This window comes from Gambusia affinis, linkage group LG07, assembly GCF_019740435.1.
Source record: "Gambusia affinis linkage group LG07, SWU_Gaff_1.0, whole genome shotgun sequence".
NCBI classification, from domain to species: domain Eukaryota; kingdom Metazoa; phylum Chordata; class Actinopteri; order Cyprinodontiformes; family Poeciliidae; genus Gambusia; species Gambusia affinis.
Window position 1 is genome coordinate 8,519,705 of NC_057874.1, and position 18,914 is coordinate 8,538,618.

An 18,914-nucleotide genomic window follows, 5' to 3' on the forward strand; every position below is an offset into this window, starting at 1 on the left:
AATAATACAATAGTCTAGAGCTGAGAAGTGGATGTTTTAAATTTAATTAATCCTTTTCACCCATTCAAAAAGGAAAAACAACGGTTCCTTTTAACCAGTTTCAAAGCTGCTTTGATGATGACTTTTTAGTGAACCTAATTTGAAAATAGCATTCCCCCCCATGTGTTGTGGAAGGGGATGGGACTTTCTGATAAGTAAAACCCACCCAGCAAAGTCATCTGCAGTATTTACCATGCAGCTCTTCCTGCCTTTTGGGGAAACCAATTTATGCCACATCCTGAGAGAACCTGTTAAGAACATGCATGAGAGCAGCAATTAAAGAAGCGCAGCATTACTCCACAGCGCATCATATTCAAAATACAGTGTAGCATTTTTCGCTGCAGATCGACAGCATCATAATTACGTCTCCACCGGCAATCTTCGGTGAATTTGTCCCTCAATTACCCACCAACTAATGCGTCTGAGGAATGGACTCTTCAAGAGTAGGATGCTGGAGAAGAGATAAGAGAGACAAAACCAATTACTATTCGCATCACTTCTGCCTGCTTGCCAGCGTGGGAAACGTAAACTGTGGTCCCAGCCCGCTGAATACGATCTGGAGTTAAAATTGAAGCTATGGTGATGGTGATGATGATGATGATGATGATGGTGCGCTAAAATTCCTCCACCTTCCATCGACAACTCAGAGCATAAACTCAGCCGGCGGCGTCGTGTCATCGGTAGGCAGCACACACATCTGTGTGGAAGCGAGAGTGTCAGCTCTGAAGGAAGTGGGTTTTAAAACGTTGAGTACACCCAACTGTGGGAGCAAACTGTGAACGCTATCCAATGCCACGCTTGTCTGCTTCTGTTCAGATCAGCTCCTCCGCTGGCTCTTGCCAGCTGGTGGTTAGTAGCCCAGACCCCCTTCAAGAGCTGGAGACCCTCCAGAAAACTGCCTGGTAATCTTTTTTTCCCCCAGTGTTCCTCCTTATTACTTGATGTCTTCATTGGAAAAGTAACTCCCCAGAGAACGCTTTTCTACCGATACCAACTTTTCCAATACCTTCCCATCCAGTATAGAAAACAACCGAATATGAACCATAATATGTGAACCCAAAAGTTTATTTCCTTGATTTTATTTCAAGGTACCAGTGTAAAGGGGGGCTGAACACACATTTCAGATTTTTCATCCATTTCATAAACACTTTGTGTCGGTTTGTCATGGAAAATCCCAGTACGACACGCTGAAGCAATCAGGCTGTAAAGTGACAGAATGTGCCTTAGGAACACCAGAGGCTTTTCTGCCAGGCTAATTGGGACCAAACATGACGACGACGAGTAGCAGTAAAAACGGGCGGCAATTCAAATATTGTTGTGTCCTTGTAAACTTGGCTTTCGAACTTCTTGCAACCAAACTGATGGGAGGCTCAGATGAATTAATGGGAATAAATAATTTTTTTCCCCTCACAAAAAAAAAGTTGTTACCTGAGCACATACAGAGCACGTTTTCTGAAAGAGAAGGGGGGTATAACTTAAGGGGTCACTCAAACTTCAAGATCCGCAACTTTAGAACAACAAGAAAAAGCTTCTGTATTTCAATTAAAGGTGTAAAGTTATGGAATAGGTTACATGAAGATTTAAAACAAAGCATTAGTTTAACTCAATTCAAAAGAAAGTACAAAGAGGTAATTTTCAATAGATACACACATGGGGACAGAAAGCAATAAGGTGTGTATTGAAGATAACAACTTGGTGTAAGGGTTTAGAAAGATAAACCAGCATAAAATGGGAAAATGTATAGGTAAATATTAGTAACTGTTACTTCTGACTGCCACTTTGATTTTGATTTTTTTTAATGACAGTAGGACTCTAAAGTCTCAAGTGTTTAGGGGTAGGAGTTTATAAGTTCTCACTTCTTCCTACCCCATTTTGAGCATGATATGTTAACTGAAACTAAAAATCTGTATTTTCTCTTCTTTCTTATGCACTTCTTGTTACTGTGCACTATTTTATTTTTATTTTTTTTTATATTTGTATCATGTTCGAATAAACTTCATTTCATTCATTCATTCATTCATACAATGTCAATGCATGCAACTTTTCTAACAGCATTTCTGCCGTGACGCGGCGATAAACAACATGCATCATCGACCCTGTTGATGGGATTGTTCATCACTCTGCTCTAACATTTCATGATCTAAAACAGTCATCACTGCTGTGGCCCTCTTTCTCTGAAATGTATCAGATGTATTTTTTACAATTCGGATTCTTCAGAGGGCGTTTACAAAATTTATGGTTGCTAACGCTGTTTGATTAAAATGTGACTCGGAAAAACGCAATTACATTGAGTTGCACAAGGTTATTTATTTACTTACATCCTGACCAATCTAAATTTTAGACTGTTTTTTTTTTTTTTATTAAGTTCTCCAAATCGGTCTAAAAATAAAACATTAGTTGACAGTTTCTGAAGAAAACTAAACATTTATTCAATTTCAGATTACACAGCAAATTTATAAAAATGAAAATTCAAACATTTCTGTCTTTAAACAACCCAATGTTCTTGGTTCCTCCCTTTCTGTAGAGCAGTCTTATACATTTTTCTTCATGTTTTACTTTGGAAGCGAATACGCAATGTCTCCAAATGCACTTGTGTGCGGAAATTACAAAATTTGGATGACCTCATGAAGCTTCATCAATAAACAGAAATAAAACATTTGGTCTACCTCATCTATTAAGATGTAGAAATAGTTTTGTAATACTGCAGTTTTCTTGGATATCCAAGTCCTACAAAACATACAAACAGTATACATTTCAACTTCATTAAGAAAAACAATCAAATAAATATATAAAAACAACATTTCCCTCTTATAACCTCTTACATTTTGCCCCTGTTTTTTCCATAATTAGTGTCGCTCGTTAGCTCAGGAGGAGCTCTCTGTCTTTTTGACATCTGGCGCTTTCTCGTTCTCGGGCTTCATGGACAGGACCAGTTCCATCTCCTGGCCAGGTGAAAGCGCCGGCATTTTGTTGATCTTAGCGAAGCTCTGGCTGATGTCCATGAAGGTTTTGTTTTTGGTTTCAGGGAGGACAACGCAGAGGTAGATGGATCCCAGGATGCAGACCACCACAAACACCAGGAAGGCAAATGACTGTAGCTTTTCCTGCAGAAACAGAAAAAGATGCACAGATGAGAAATCAGTTTTAGACTATTCGAGCTCATGAACGACTGCATAAAATCCGTTAAACTTAAGATGAAACAATTAAATGTGACATGTAGTACAGATTTTATTTTATTTTTTTTTAGGTTTTACATTCCTTTAAACCACTTCCTTAATTACCATCCACAAAAACAGATCCTGAACCTGCTTGGCTTTTCATGCTCTTTTCAACTCCACAAAGATTATGGTGCTTATCATGTACACCAATTTAGTGGTCTGACGTTTCAAGCTTTGGAAAACCTAAAAAGAATGACAAATTCACATTTGAAATGACATCAGACTTTTACAGCACTAACGGGACACTCAAAGATGCTTTACAATGAAATTCCCATTCATACACACTTTCACACCGATGATGGACTGTAGCCACAGAGGCCCGTGGCAGTCTGTCACAAGCGATGCACCCATATACATATGGCATAGGCCCTTCTGACCGCCACCAGCAGGCAAGGTGGGCGATGCGATAGGAGAAGTCGAACTCCTATCACGATGACTACCTATCAATCAATCAATCAATCAATCAAATTTTATTTGTTTAGCACATTTCAGCAGCAAGGCATTTCAAAGTGCTTTACATCATAACAAACACAGAAACACAATGCAACATAGAATCAACAATCAAAACAGAATATCAAGTCAGGTTCCGTCAATAAACTTGTAATTGATTATGTTTCAAATACAACTCTAAACAAGTGGGTTTTTAGTTGAGATTTAAAGGAAGTCAGTGTTTCAGCTGTTTTACAGTTTTCTGAAAGTTTGTTCCAGATTTGTGGTGCATAGATGCTGAATGCTGCTTCTCCTCGTTTGGTTCTGGTTCTGGGGACGCAGAGCAGACCAGAACCAGAAAACCTGAGAGGTTCCGGAAGGTTGATACAACAGCAGCAGATCTTTAATGTATTGTGGTGCTAAACCATTCAGTGATTTATAAACTAGCAACAGTATTTTAAACTCTATTCTTTGTGCTACAGGGAGCCAGTGGAGGGACTTTAAAACTGGTGTTATGTGCTCTATCTTCCTGGTTTTAGTAAGAAAACGAGCAGCAGCATTCTGGATCAGCTGCAGCTGTTTGTTTGATTTGTTGGACAGACCTGTGAAGACGCCATTACAACAATCAATACGACTGAAGATAAACGCATGGATGAGTTTCTCTAGATCTGGCTGAGACATTAGTTCTTTAATCCTGGAAATGTTCTTCAGGTTATAGAAGGCCGACTTTGTAACTGTCTTTATGTGGCTCTGAAAGTTCAGGTCAGAGTCCATCACTACTCCCAGGTTTCACTAGACCCCATTTTTAAGTTAATTTTCAATACAAATTACTTTTTTTTGCTGATTGTGAGACAATGCATGAAGGCCAGAGGAGGATCAGTGGTTTTTATTGAGGAAAGATAAACTCGATCTTAGTGACGTTGGTCCACATGTGTTTTGTGGATCTGGAGAATGCTTATCACCGTGTCTTTTTAGGAATATTGTGGAGGATCCGTGGGTGTATGGCTGCTTTCCGGTCCAAGTGTACCCAAAGCAAGAGCCGTGTGAGCAAAGTTAAATTTGTTCCCAGTGTGTGTTGGACTTTGTCAGGACCGCTTCTTGTCTCCAGTCATTTTTGTGGTGCTGATAGACAGAATCTCAAGTTTAAGTGGTGGAGAGGAGGGTTTCCGGTTTAAGACCCTTAGGATACCATCAAAGATATTTGCAGATGACGTTGTTTTCAGGCTGTGACCTTTTGTTGTAAAATGGTTTGCAACCATCTGTGATGTTGCGGTGAATTTGCGCTGTCATAGTCGGGAGACAGTTTCATACTTCATAGAGCACAGTCTTCCTCTCCAGGAATGGTGGGACAAAGCGGACATATTGTGGTAAAGAAACAACTTACACAAAAATCTAAGCTATTAATATTTGTCCATTCACATTTTGACCCTTGCCTTGTTGTCATGGGATCCAGAACATGACCTAAAGAATAAAGTATCAAAAACAACTGACTGAAATGAGCTTCCTCTGCAAGACAGCTGGACCCAGCTATCTTGCAGAGGAAGAAGATGTCAATCATCCCAGGGGGAGCTTGAAGTAGCTCTTCCACTTCTTAAGGAGTCCTTTCATGTGTGTCAGGCATCTCATCAGGATGCCTTCTTGGAAGCCCCCTTTCGAGGTTTTCCACACACCGGAAGGAAACCCTGGGGTAGACCCAGAGCTCGCTTGAGGCACTTTATGAAACTTCTGGCCTGAACATGGGGTGGGATGAACTGGATAGTGTTGCTCCAGCAAGTGAAAGACAATGTACTGACAGATGAAATACACAAAAGTTTCACATAAACAAGCACACCAGAAAAAGACCAGCTCTTACATTTTTGACATAAATATGCTAAAATATTTTTGTACTGCATCTGTATACTTATATTTCTATATTTCACAATATAGAAATAAAAGTAGGTTTGTATATCTACTCATCTTCACAACTAATATGCATTATAGATTTAGATTGTTTTAATATAATTGTTTGCTAAAAAAAGAAAATCATACAATCCTTCAACATTTACAATAAATATAATTAGAAATGGCTATGAGCTACGAAAGTTTAGCTGACAACCTCACATTGGCTGATAAGGACGTTGCAACATCAAGACACCATAACTGGGTGGGACTCAGCCACCAAATGAAGTCTTCTGATTGGAGGAAAGTTTTCCCTCAGATGGACCACGTTGACAAAAGAGGCAAAGATTGAAGCCACATCTTTTGGAATAACCACTTTGGTATGTATATACCTTGTATTCGTTTTAATGAATTGGTATCATGTTAGATTTATGGGAATTTTATTGAATCACTAGTTGGTAAACGTACTTTTTTGTTGCTATGACAGGGTACTCTGAAATGTTATGAAAGGTTTCATGTCAAAGCTAGCTAGCATTTTATTATGGGAGACAGGTCAGGGGTTGCCTTTGAATTGAAAATTATCCTTATTTGTGTAGTTAATGCAATTATGGCCTAATTCACCCTTTGAAATATTATTTACACTTTATGTCCCATTACATGTTGGTGCATTTTTTTTGTTGCAAGTAAATGGTCGCTGTCTCTTTAAGAAGTTCTAAAAGTAACGGTTGGAGCAGTTAGCAGCTGTTAAGTATCGCTGTGGTGTTCTGTGATCCGGTGGAGCCAAGGGGGAAAAAAAAGCAGGAGCAATAATTTTATTCGCATCCAGTTCGGTAGTATCAACTTTCCCTGTCGTTTCTTCGGGGTTGTGACCACGTCAAGCTAAACCCCGTAGTATTTGATTTTGATTTTATGACCTTGTTGAAAACTTAAGACCGACCGTTAGCGGACGTTGTAGCACGTTAGCTTTAAGCTAACGTTGGTGTGCAGTGATACTGTGGAGCCACGCGGTGCTGCAATAAGTTACAAAAAGCAACGGTAACACTTGTACTTTTGTACTGTTTTCATTCCGTCCTAATATCAGTATATTCAAGAAATATTCAAAAGTATGACGGAAATTTAATTTGCTCAGTTTTGTGGAATAAAATTTGCCCTCAGTTATAGAAGATTGAGAAATTTGACTGCTTTTATGTTGTTCTTATTTAATCCCCTTTTGCTGAACCCTCCAAGTGATTGTTTAAAACTCTGAAATGCCCCTGTAATGGGAAATCAAATCTTCAAAGTCAGCAAAGTGTCATTTGCGGACTTCAAGCTTCTTTTTGATACTTTGCAATTTTTTTTCTTTATAAATCTTAAGCTGAGGCAGTCAAATGTGATCATATTTTATTTAACAATTTACTAAGATGGGCTGCACAGTGGCGTAGTTGGTAAAGCTGTTGCCTTGCAGCAAGAAGGTCCCGGGTTCGATTCTCGGCCGGGGTTTTTCTGCACGGAGTTTGCATGTTCTCCCTGTGCATTGTGGGTTCTCTCCGGGTTCCTCCCACAGTCCAAAAACATGACTGTCAGGTTAATTGGTCCCTCTAAATTCTCCCTAGGTGTGAGTGTGTGTGTGAATGGTTGTGTCCTGTATGTCTCTGTGTTGCCCTGAGACAGACTGGCGACCTGTCCAGGGTGAACCCCGCCTCTTGCCCGGGACGCAGCTGGAGATAAACACCAGCAACCCTCCCGACCCCATTAGGGACAAAGGGTGAACAGAAAATGGATGGATGAAATTTACTAAGATAGAATGCTATTCTTTTTTCCCCAGTTATCTTCATAATGCAGATAGGCTGAAAGAATATTAATGGTTTCTGGACATGTCAAATCTGGTGGGTCTGCTTCTTTTTCCCCTGTCACATTATGACTGACAACAATGAGCTCCTTCCAGTTTTCTAAAAAATGTTTTGCTTTCCTTTGTTATGGCTGGACTCAGTTTGGAAGGCTAACATATGAATAGGCAGACTTATTTCTTCGTTCATGGGAAGCCGAGATCATACCAAAACTCAAAGACATGGACGAAGGTATTTATGTGGAACCAGGGATTTGTGATTTTTGTAAATAAAGTCTTAAAAATATAAAACTAAATTCAGGTCCTAATGTTAAAACAGGAGAAAAGTTTACAAAGATACTTTTGTTGGAAGAAAAAAAACAAAAAAGTGTTTACCTACATTAGAGGAAAGTTTTTTGTAATGGAAAATCTTTAATATAATGTCAGCCAGTGATAGGAAGGTAAATTGATTATTATATAAAAAGGTGAATGGTTTGTATTTGTAATGGCCCACAACATAAAGTACAGATTTTTAGAGTTCTGCTATTTTTTGAGACTTGAAACACACTTGTTTTGTTGACAGATCTACTGCCTCCTTTTGGTATAAGCCATCTTAGTGCCAACACAATGTCATACATTTCGGATTTTGTGGTGGTAGGTATTTATTTTTGACAAATTGTATTTTTATCAGAAATTTTACAGAGTGGCTGATCATTTCACTAACATTTGTTTTGTTATTTTTCTGCTCTTTTGTCTCTAAGCCTGGTACAAGATTACCATTGCTCTGCTTGAAGAAGTCATCATCCCCAGCTGATCTCCATCTGTGACCCGAGTTCATTGACAGTATAACACCGACACCAACAACAAAGTCACCATCCCTGTACATCTGGTCTCATGAATGATACTTGGTGCGTCCTATCCACCACAACGCTGTCTTTATGTTACATATTTACAATCAACTGTTCTCCATACAAAGAAAAGCACACATACTGGAACTGATTGGACAACCTGAAGCTGGCAAGTAAAATGTTCAATTGTCCAAAACTTAGAGAGACTGCTTTCATAGAAGTGTGGGGCTTCAAGATACAATATCCTGTACTTTGGTTGGCGTCTACTGCACTGTAGTAGTCGCCAACCAAACCTTTTTAGTACAGCGGACCGGTCCTTCTTAAATTTTCTGCGGGGTGGGGGTGGGGTGTGTGTGCGTGTTGTAAGGATCGACACCGATGCCGTTGTTTCTTACTCATTCTGCTGCATGTTGGTGCGCAAGACGTAACCGACAGCATCCGGTTTAGGATTTTCAAAATATAAGCTCCTCCAGACTCAATACAGAGAACGGACATATTTAACCAATTGGTACCGGGCCGCGGTGGTTGGGGACCACTGCTGTAGATGCACATTGCCATTTGACTTCAAAACAGATGAATGTTATTTTTCATCAGCTCCTTTATAATTTTTGTAGGCATGTGTTTTTCGTACCTGTTCACAGAATGTTACAAAAAATCTTATACAAGCAGTATGGATTTTAAAATCTGTGGTGTTGAATAACTTTAGAAAATGGTTATATTTTGTTAGCTTGACTTTGAAGAAAAAAAACATGTTGACTGGTGAACTAATTGATGATTTGAATTTTACTTTATGTATGAACTACATATTGTAGTTCATATACAATACAATAAGTTAGCTGTCGCGAAACTTATTGTTGTAACATTTATTATTTAATTTTAATAAAAGTATGCATTTTTATATTCTCATAAGAAAATGTTCATTTTTATTTGACATACTCTATGAAAACACATTTTACACGTGTGTATCAAAATGATTGTGTTGATTTCAATGACACAATAGTTGTGTTAAAACAACATTCACATTAGTTGTGTTGTTTTTAACAACACATTATATTAAATATACCGGTATATATGTAACCCTTTCAGTGTGAGATGACATACATGCATACACATAATATGTTTAAACTGTGGCAGGAAGCCGGAGCACCCGGAAAGAAACCTGAAAACAGCAAATTCCTTTTTGATATTTTATTTTATTTCTGACTTTTTGTAATTAAATGTCAGAAATAAATTTATTTCTGAGCTTTTATTCTGAAATAAAGGCTCTAGTAAAGAGGGTAATGAGAGAGGGGATTCAAACCCAAGACTTTAATGTTTTATTGACACCTAAAGAGAAGCTAAAGGCCAATTGACCAAACAGTCATGATTTGAGACTGTGGCAGGAAGCCGGAGCGCCCGGAGAGAAACCTGCAAACAGAAAACCTGTCAAATCCTTTTGCTCTTTCATCCCATAAATTTTTGTGTCTGACTGTTTAAGTAACTGAACACATGTTCTGTGGCAGTCACTTAAACTTCTCCAGCCTCAAAATGCTCGCTTTGTTTAATCATCTTGGATATTATCGTCAAATGATGAAATAGATATTTGTAGCTCCTCTCCGAAAGCACCTTTATCATCTTCAGGAGGAGGGGAAGGAGAAATTACCTGTGGTTTCCTGGACTTGCTCTTAAGTTGTTCGCTTTTCATAGACAAACATGAAGCCCCGTCTGGACATGTCTTCACTGCAGCGGCTGTCTGCAGTGAAGACATGTTCATCAACAGCCTTCAGTGTCTGCTGTCCGTGTATTATGTAGGTGTAGAACTGGGCTGGATGGGAACCACAGCAGATGACAGAGGACAAGTGGTATCGCTCAGTTCCACATTCTCCAGGTACATTGATGTATTCATTGGGAAGGACAATCTTTGTCATGTTGACAAAGATTGAAGCCACATCTTTTGGAATAACCACTTTGGTATGTATATACCTTGTATTCGTTTTAATGAATTGGTATCATGCTACCCAAGCTAACCTTGTCCAGAGTGTTTCGCCAATAACACAGATTAGTGACAGATTTAAAATTTACAGTGACTGATTGCCCAGAGAGAGATTTAGAAACAGAGAGGATTTTATGTGTGTGTGTGTTTGGATGAAAGGTTTTAGGAGGGAGGGAATGCCACAGGGATTTTAGATGAGACAGAGCAACTTGACTGCCTCTCAGCAATGTTTCGCCAAGCTGTAATCCCATTTCTCATACAGCGACAGCCCTCAAATGGTGCAATCAACCTGATAATAAAAATTCAATGTCCGCAGAACCCTAAAAACTACTTACTGCTTTTGTTTTTCAGTTTCCAGTGTAGTTATTGACAACAAAAAGGGAACTTGTAAAGGGCCTGATCCAGCTGTCCTCAAGGAGGACTTGTTGTGCAAACAGAGCACTTTCCGGTCCGTGATGGTCATCATAATTTGAAAGCCCGGCAGATGGAGGAGAATTAGGCAGACGTTTTCGGTAAACGTTTGATCTGGTGCAGCTGGGTTCAATTTGAGGCACATGCACAAAAATAATTAACCAGGGATGTAACTATATATCAGATGCTACAGCTATACACTTATATCTAAATTCTACTGTTAGGTGAGACATTAAGATAAAGGCAACATTCATCATCATGGGCGACTGACGGATTCATGTCACAGCCAGCTGATAATTACATTGGTAGCTTGGCACTCGCTTAAGTCATGGATTCAAGTATTTTTCGACTACCACCAGTTCTACCCAACCGTCGTCTTTTTCTGGTAATTCACAGGAAGTCAAACAACGAAACTGATGTGTTACCAGTACCTTCACAACCAGGACAACTCATGTCTTGTACCCAGTAAGCTCAACAAAACCCTTATTATAAAAGTCTTTGGAAGAAGATCAGGTTTTCAGGAGACAGCAAGGCAAAACAAATTAGAACCGGTTGTGAAAATGGACAGAATAAAAGATCACATAAGTAAGGAGGAGTGTAAGGAGACTAAGTGTTTGTATCACAGCAGGAGAAGACAGAACTTAAATCTTCTCTACAGACGTCCACCTAATGATGACGTTTAAAAATGACCTTGTCTACTACATGTCCATGCTTGAAAATTTACAGTCAGAAGTTTCTGGGGCAACAGTGACTCATCCTCAGCGGATGAGAGCTCTGTGCTGCAGTGGAAGACAGAATGGAGTTGTGTGTGTTTGCGTGGGTGGGTGCTTGTTTGCGTCTGCGTGTGTGAGTGTCTGTTGTCTATTTCCATCCACAGCCCTGAACACTCTCTCGGACAAAAAGATTAGATGGAAATGCACAAGGTTAAAACACCACCATCCAGACAGGACCATTCAGTATTTTCATGGACTATCAAATAATTATTTCACACAGCATACATGACGACAAATTAAACATTTTGTCCTTGGGTCATAGTTATGGTGGTTCTTACTCCTCACAAACTCATAAATCTTACAAAATACCCATGAAACCTTGAACCGCTCCTTTGTGTAAGAGCATTTCATTACAGTCTAATTTAATGTGGAAGTGATTTATTAAAGTCTTCATTTAGTCCGATGTTAGAAGGTAACTATTCATTTAATGTCATTAATTAAATGAAGCTTTTTTCTCCTCACTAGCATTTGTACTGTGAACCAACCTTTTCACTAAACCTTTAAGTTTTTAAGTCCAGACTCTCGGCTCTCGTGCCCATTTCAGCTAACCAGCTGGCATTTTAGACAACATTTACAACAATATATAAAGATAACATGCTGCTTGTTTTCTAATGTGTTCCCATGACTATCAATTTCTATTCCAATATTGTGTTTCTGTGTTACGAGGTCAAGCATCTTATTTCCTCTGTTGTTAAAGTAGCTCCAAAATGATCAATTTGAATCCCCTTACAAAAAAATCCCACAAAAATCACATATGGTTCACACAAATTTTACATGTGAATCATGTGAATCACATGTGAAAGCACATGAATACATGTGATTTTGGAACGTTTCGTGGTAAAATCACATGTGAATCACACATTTCCACATGTGATCACATGTGATTTTCGTGGTTTTTTTTTTGTAAGGGTCTTTATTGTTCGGAATACTTAAAATTCTCAATGTGAAGCTGCTTCCATCCTCTAGTAGGATTACGTGTGTGTATTCTTTATTTTTTAAAAAGTGGAAACATGATTTTTATTTTTTTTTTCTTCAGTGAAAGATGCTCAGGAAGATCTACTGAACTCACCGTGACATCAATCCTCATTTCTGCAGTCAGAAGCACACAGAACTAAATGTCTGCCATTTAAACAAACCTTCAAAATGCTGAGTAAAAATTTCCATATGTGAAATGGCCTTTTTTTAAATTACATTTTACAAATAAAACTTTAGAAGGCATCTTCTTCCACTTCTAGCCATTATTTACAATTCTTGAGTTTGTCGATATTGCCAAAATTCATATTAAATAATAATATGTCCAAATACGTTAATAAAATGATCTGCCTGACAGTCGCCTGTATTTTTATTGCAGTAAAAAGTAGCAGTCACATCACAGACTGCATTGAGTATAATCCGTTTGTCTACAGACAGGAATAGTGTTACCGCTGACGTGTTAAAAATGTACTGCTGTTTTTCTTTTTTTTTATAGTCCTAAATAACAGCAGTGTGGTTCCCTGTGAGGTGTTTGTAGTGTCGACTAGTTAATTTTCATGATTGATGCCTCGCCGCCTGTGCACTGAACTATAATTTGGAACGCTTTTAAAGCCACACATTTAGCTCAGTTCTGGTCCAGTAATCCACCACAGCATGAAGGGCCATCACCTCCATCTTGAGGAAGAAAGAAAAGTGCTCCGCCCGCCTGGTGTTTATATTCTAATTTATATAACGTGTGCAGAAATCGCCCCACTGTTTCTGGCCTCTTTCTTCCAAATGAATATTTGTGTTTGCAGAATGAAACAAAGAGGCATGATTAAATAAAGGGATGGGTAAGCTCAAAGATCACTCTGGGACCTTAGAATTAAACTTTCTGTGTGACAAAATGCGCCGAGTTGCTTGTTGCAATAACATCAAAACCTGCCCCAATGAGCAGGAAATAAGGTCTGCTGCTGCACTGCTGCAGATATTGTCGATTTATCGTAACTGGAAGAAGCAGACAGGCTAGTAAACCATGAAATTATGTTCACCTCGGATGAAAACACAACCCAAAGTTTATTGAACTGAATTTAGATTAATCTACTTACGGGTATTATGTTAGCCTCACTTAACTGTGTTTGTATATATTCAATTTACATTAAATTTACAACAATTTACATTATCCATGTCTGGATAATTGTTGTTAATTTTTTAGGATAGAGCATTAAAAGTACACTAGAGGTGAGCTGATTTTATTTTAAATTATATTTTTCTTTTTCGAAACATAAAAAGGAAAATATGCTCTGAAAAATTATTTGTCTTGTTTTTTTCCTCGTCAGCCTAACATGTTTCAGATCATAAAATAACGGTTAAAATCAGGTCAAAATAACCACAATAAGAAAAAAACAGGTTTTCAATTTTGATTTTACTTAATTAACAACAAGCAGTGATGATAACTGGCTTTTAGTCTTTCACATCACTGTGAAGGAGGTGTGACACACTCCACTTTGCAGAACTGACTTAATTCACCCACACTTTAGAGTTTTGGAGCATAAACAACCAGATTAAGGTCACAGCACAACATTTTAATTGGATTTAAGTCCCAATTTTGACTAGAACACTCCAAAACATTCATTTTGATTTCTTTTAGACATTTAGAGGTGACTTTACTGGTGTGCTTAGGATCATTGTCCTGATGTTTTCCAAGTGCTCATAAGTTGGAAATCACAAACTACTACGGTCAGGGTATTCTCCTGTTAAAGCAGTGGCTACCAAAGTGTGGGGCACGCCCCCTAGGGGGGGCGCAGTGCCACTGCATGGGGGGGGGGGGCAGGAAGTGGCATGTTGGTTTTATGCCAGATGCAAAGGGATGCGCACCTTCCAATGAGTTTCGCTTTAGTCGAAAGAATATTTTGTTGGGGATCATCGAGATATTTATAATGTTGTAATTTTTCATGTCAAAAATTGCCCTGAAGCTCCTCCGCAGATGCCGTCTCATTTGTTTCGCTAAATCATGAACCAGGCGAGTTCTGCAACGTTTGAGATATTTTCTTTTGTGGCCTCCTGGATGAGTATTTGGAGGACAATGGTTCTCACTGTCATTAATGTTTCACCTGGGAAGTTTGAACGATGCTAAAACAAAAAAAAAAGGAGGTGGAGGGGAAAATAATTAAATAAATCTTTGAGGCAGCAATAAAAAAAGTTAATAAGCTTCAAATTATTCATGCCAGCAGCTCCAAGATGAGAATGCCGATGTTCTTCATCTAACTTTGAGGAACGACCTCACCAGCATACAGGGGAAAAAAAAACACATTACCATTGTTTTAGAAGTAAGTCCAGAAATGGCAAGTAGACGTTTAAACTGATAAAAAGCATCAAAAGGATAAAATAGTTCAATATAAATGCAAAAAACCCCTCCTCAACCTGGTACCACTCATATTTCTATCGGTTTTTCTACATACTTGAGAGATGTTTCGCTTCATCCCTGGTTTAAACTTTTCAAGGATCCCCTCGAACAAGAAGCCCATGTGACACCTCTGTGGCGTTCTGTCATGTCAGTATAAGGTTGTGAAAGTGCAAGAGCGTGTCGTCTGAACAGGGGTCAGAGCTGGTTTCAGGTGCAAGTCAGGGACCAATGAGTCACCGCTGTGATCTGGATGCCCGCTCTGTGCCTTGGAGTACAAGCGGGTCCTGAACGAGGCAGACAGCAAAACGAATACTGCAATAACAGCGGCACAGGCGGCCTAAAAATAACCTTCTGTCGCTTCTCGTCTCTCACACTTGTCCACACCTCACCCACTTTGGTCAGCCTTATCTCCCGGGTCCTTCTCTTTTCCTCTGTGACTTTTACTCCTGCAGGTCGTTACTTACATGTATTCAAGTAAACCGCACCGAACGACTGTCAAAGTCAAAGTTATTTGTCTCCCTTGGGAGAAATGTGACGTTAAATTTGACAAACACATTGAGCTCTTTAGAGACATGTCTATCGGATTCAATGGTTTTTAACAAACAAGATTTGAATGTGTAAGTTTGAATTTAGTAATTTTCAAAATTATGAATTGATGCTCAAATAAATACATTTGACCTGTGCTGATATTCGGTTAAATGTCATTTAGCATGGTGCAGATAGATCACACACTTTTTGTAGTCCATCGTGTGTCTGGTATAATTCAGGCTGGGTTGACCACGCTGTTCATCAGCTTCTCTGTCTTTCACTTGGTAGGTTGTTTGTGTCAATTTACTGTTAGACCAACTCAAGAAGGGACAGAAATACAAAATTGCTTTTGAAAATTTATATTTGTGCTCATAAATGTGTTTTTCCAATGAGAAGCAGGGGGAGAACCTATCACTACATGAGTGGTTGAACAGCACAGCTGTGTGTTGTCCTTGTTGGTCTGAACCCGTCTCACTTCTGTTTTATCAGTCTTATGAAAACGGGAAGGATTAAAATACAAAACACAAGAACCTGAATCAACCCTCTTCTCTAAGAACCCAGAATCTGAATTTGTTTCTTACACTGTGTTTTTTTTTGTGGCTATTTTAAGCTCACTTTACTCTTTACCTTCAACACACGACACTCACGGCTGAAAAGACAAAATTAGGTTTATCTTGAGGGTCTGAAGAAAAAACAGGCAAACTGCCTTTGACGGAAGGTCAAAGCAACATCAGTAGAATGTCCACTGTGGCTTGAGGAATGTTTCACTTTCATCTTCAATTTCTGCTTTGACTTTTCCCCCCAACACTTACCGTTTTATTTTCTATTAGAATGTCCTTCCAGTTAAAAGGGAGTGGGAGTTTATGTTTGCGCATAAATAGCCTTTGATCCTCCAAAAGCTACTTTCTGTTTGCCATTCACACACTTCTTTAACCAATTGTTTAATTAATTAGCATGCAACTAGTTTAATTCTCTTTAAATTTGAGAGACAGTTTTGTGTGAATATTAAAGAATAAAAGTGACCAAAACATAAAATTTGAACAATTTTAGGTTGTTCAAAGCAACCTAAAATCCCTTCCTTCCTCATTCTGATGCCCGCTAAATCTCAGCAAGTCGTCTTCACACGTCACGTTCTCTGTCTGCTTTGAGTTACATCTGATTTTCTATTTGTGACGACAAATAATTAAACAGGTTTACCTAATAAAGTTTAGACAAAGCTCCTTTGTCTAAACTTTACTATCTATTCCACGAGGTCGTCGTTTTGAATCCATCAGGAAGTAAAGGGAGGACACGATTGATGTCACAACGCTGGCGGACTGGTTGGTGCGTCATGCAAGAGCCACCTCTACTTCACATAAAGCGATGGAAATTGGTATTACAAAAAAGAACAAAAAAACCCAACAAATTTTCATTTTCTCAACAACTACAGCAGATTTACTGCTAAACAAAGCTCAACGGCAGATTACTAAATAGCTTAATCTTCATGTCTGTCTCCATAAATTCATGTTGGTCTTACGCTCGTAATCATGGCTGAAACACTGAGTGCTTGTGTTGCTTGTAGTTTACCTCAGTGAGGAGTGAAATGAATCCATATGGCTGAATGCTCTGAGCTAAACGCCTGGAGTGAAATACTTCACATAGAAGTCACATCCTCTCTTGATTGATGTGACACTTGCTCAAGGCACCAAGGAGCGTTTGTAAATAAAGGAACTGTCACATTCGCATCGTGTTTGACATTCGGTTCGATGTAACACACATGAAAAACACGTGTACACGTAGCTAGAAATAGAGTTGCACTACACACTGAATTATAAATCAGATGCATGAAGGTATCGATCCTTAAGAATTAACTACTTTTTTGTGGAGGTTTTTTTTTTTTTTATCCTAAAATATTTTCAGGGTAAATCAGTAAATTGTATTTGCAAAGCTAAAATCACAAATGCTTCACAAGTCACAAAAGAAAAACAGATCAAAGATAAATTTCACATGACGTAAAAGCCTGTCAAGTACAAATATGTTGTTAGCTGTGTTTTTAAAATAGTAATCAATGGAATCAAAATCAAGTATAAATCGAGGTGCAATGGCCGGAAACGACCGATTCCCACGGATTTTAAGCCGAGTCTGTTTAGGTATCAACAGACTCCGTGGACCAGCAGAAGACTGAGGCACAAGCATGTCAGAAACATACTGGGGGCCCGAGCATGAAGGGTCCTAAAAGTTAGAACAAGAAGTTGAACCTAAACTAACTGGTAATGAGTGAATAGAAAATAACTCAGCATGTAAATTAAGCTCTTGAAACTTGATCAGATTCTGCTTTAACAGGAAAACTGTTGCAAATCTTCACAGGACCATTTAAAAACACAGAACTTATAAAAGTTTTTATTCTTATTACAGAGGCCAATTATAAGACAAATATAAGAAAGCCCTATATTCATGTAGAAATTGTACTTTCTCATATTCAGAGCCTGACACATTAAGAAGATGCTCTGCTTTCTTCGTTTTTAAGTGGATCTTATTAACACGTAAGTGTGACCAAGTTATCTTTGCCTGAAGGTATCACTGAGTATTTCCAGTAATTGGTATCATTTTAGGTCATAACAAACCGTACGCAGTTGAGCTCTGTAGATATGTTTAGTCTAGATCAGTATAAGGATAACATTCATGGCTAACAGTGTAAATACGTGTTTGAGGGTTGTTAGTAATGGCAAAACGCATTTTGAACCAAATATTTTCACCTTTAAAGCTGAGGAGAGGAAGAAATTAACACTTTCCAGTGGCGCAGAATCAAATGTTTATCAGTCTGGCATGGTTTTTAAAAGAACATTTCACTTGAAAGCATATAAATACAGCTGTGATGTGACACCAAAAACATCTGGATAATGTCAGACTGCTGTTTATGGTATACTTTAGGTTGGCTAAAATTTGGATCAGTTACAATCAAACTCCAAAATTACAGTTTTGGGGAAATATTTTGTGTGTCTTTTGTATATTAGGTGTATAAAAAATGCTCATTATTATAAAACCAGGAGACTATAGTGATTATTTCATTTAATTTCCTATATACCCTTGTGCAAACATAAAATATATTTTTCTTAAAATGTACGAGGATAAATATTTTCATCAAACTAGCACTTAAAAATCAAACTATTATATTTTTTGTGCAGTACCGTGTTAACTTCACTTACATCATAAATTAACAATTGACAATAAAATACCAACAGTCATTTTTTTTGCTTGTTTTTCATTTCATGTTATCTGTAGTGTTGAATAAAAATGATCACAATCAGAGGGGGAAAAAAATGGCTCTCCAATATGGCTACCTCACTATCACCATTTTTGATAGTAGTAGAAATCTTCACTGTTGAAAACAGTCATTGAGACATTTGCAGATCTACAAACAAAAAAAGAATGAACACCGCAAATTACAATAAAAAAAACATGAATAAAAAACACCAAAGTAAAAGTCGGAATCAAAACTCCTCAATTGGAATTACGAGTCATTTAACACACTGTTCAAAATAAAATTAGCAAAAGGGAGACTGATGCGTTGAAAAAGATCAACTCAACCGGGAACAAACTGTCAACATGCGAAGCAGGTTCACAGACGCCTGCTAGGAATTTTAATCAGGCTGCAGGTTAAAATTTCTGCATCCATC

The 18,914-nt window shown here is 38.3% G+C and overlaps 1 protein-coding gene and 1 long non-coding RNA gene across 11 annotated transcripts in view; one reads left to right on the plus strand and one right to left on the minus strand.

Annotated features, from left to right (window-relative positions):
- Window positions 1–2,066: 2,066 nt before the first annotated feature.
- Window positions 2,067–18,914, minus strand: part of slc2a9l2 (solute carrier family 2 member 9, like 2) — a 131,433-nt gene continuing 114,585 nt past the window's right edge. For all 4 annotated transcript variants that reach the window (XM_044122796.1, XM_044122793.1, XM_044122794.1 and 1 more), the window contains one exon: window positions 2,067–3,143. In XM_044122796.1, coding sequence (XP_043978731.1) covers window positions 2,904–3,143 — 240 coding nt within the window. In that variant the 3' untranslated portion in view covers window positions 2,067–2,903. The remainder of the gene's footprint in view (window positions 3,144–18,914) is intronic.
- On the plus strand, window positions 5,823–13,226 carry LOC122834401. Of its 7 annotated transcripts, none has more exons than XR_006371192.1 (7): window positions 6,213–6,599; window positions 7,369–7,429; window positions 7,534–7,621; window positions 7,952–8,022; window positions 8,130–8,276; window positions 10,008–10,166; window positions 12,409–13,226. It is a non-coding gene; the product is annotated as an uncharacterized LOC122834401 (long non-coding RNA). The 7 variants fall into 7 exon arrangements; XR_006371193.1 differs by having other exon boundaries at window positions 6,227–6,599; window positions 10,008–10,083; XR_006371194.1 differs by lacking the exon at window positions 10,008–10,166 and having other exon boundaries at window positions 6,238–6,599; window positions 12,409–12,660.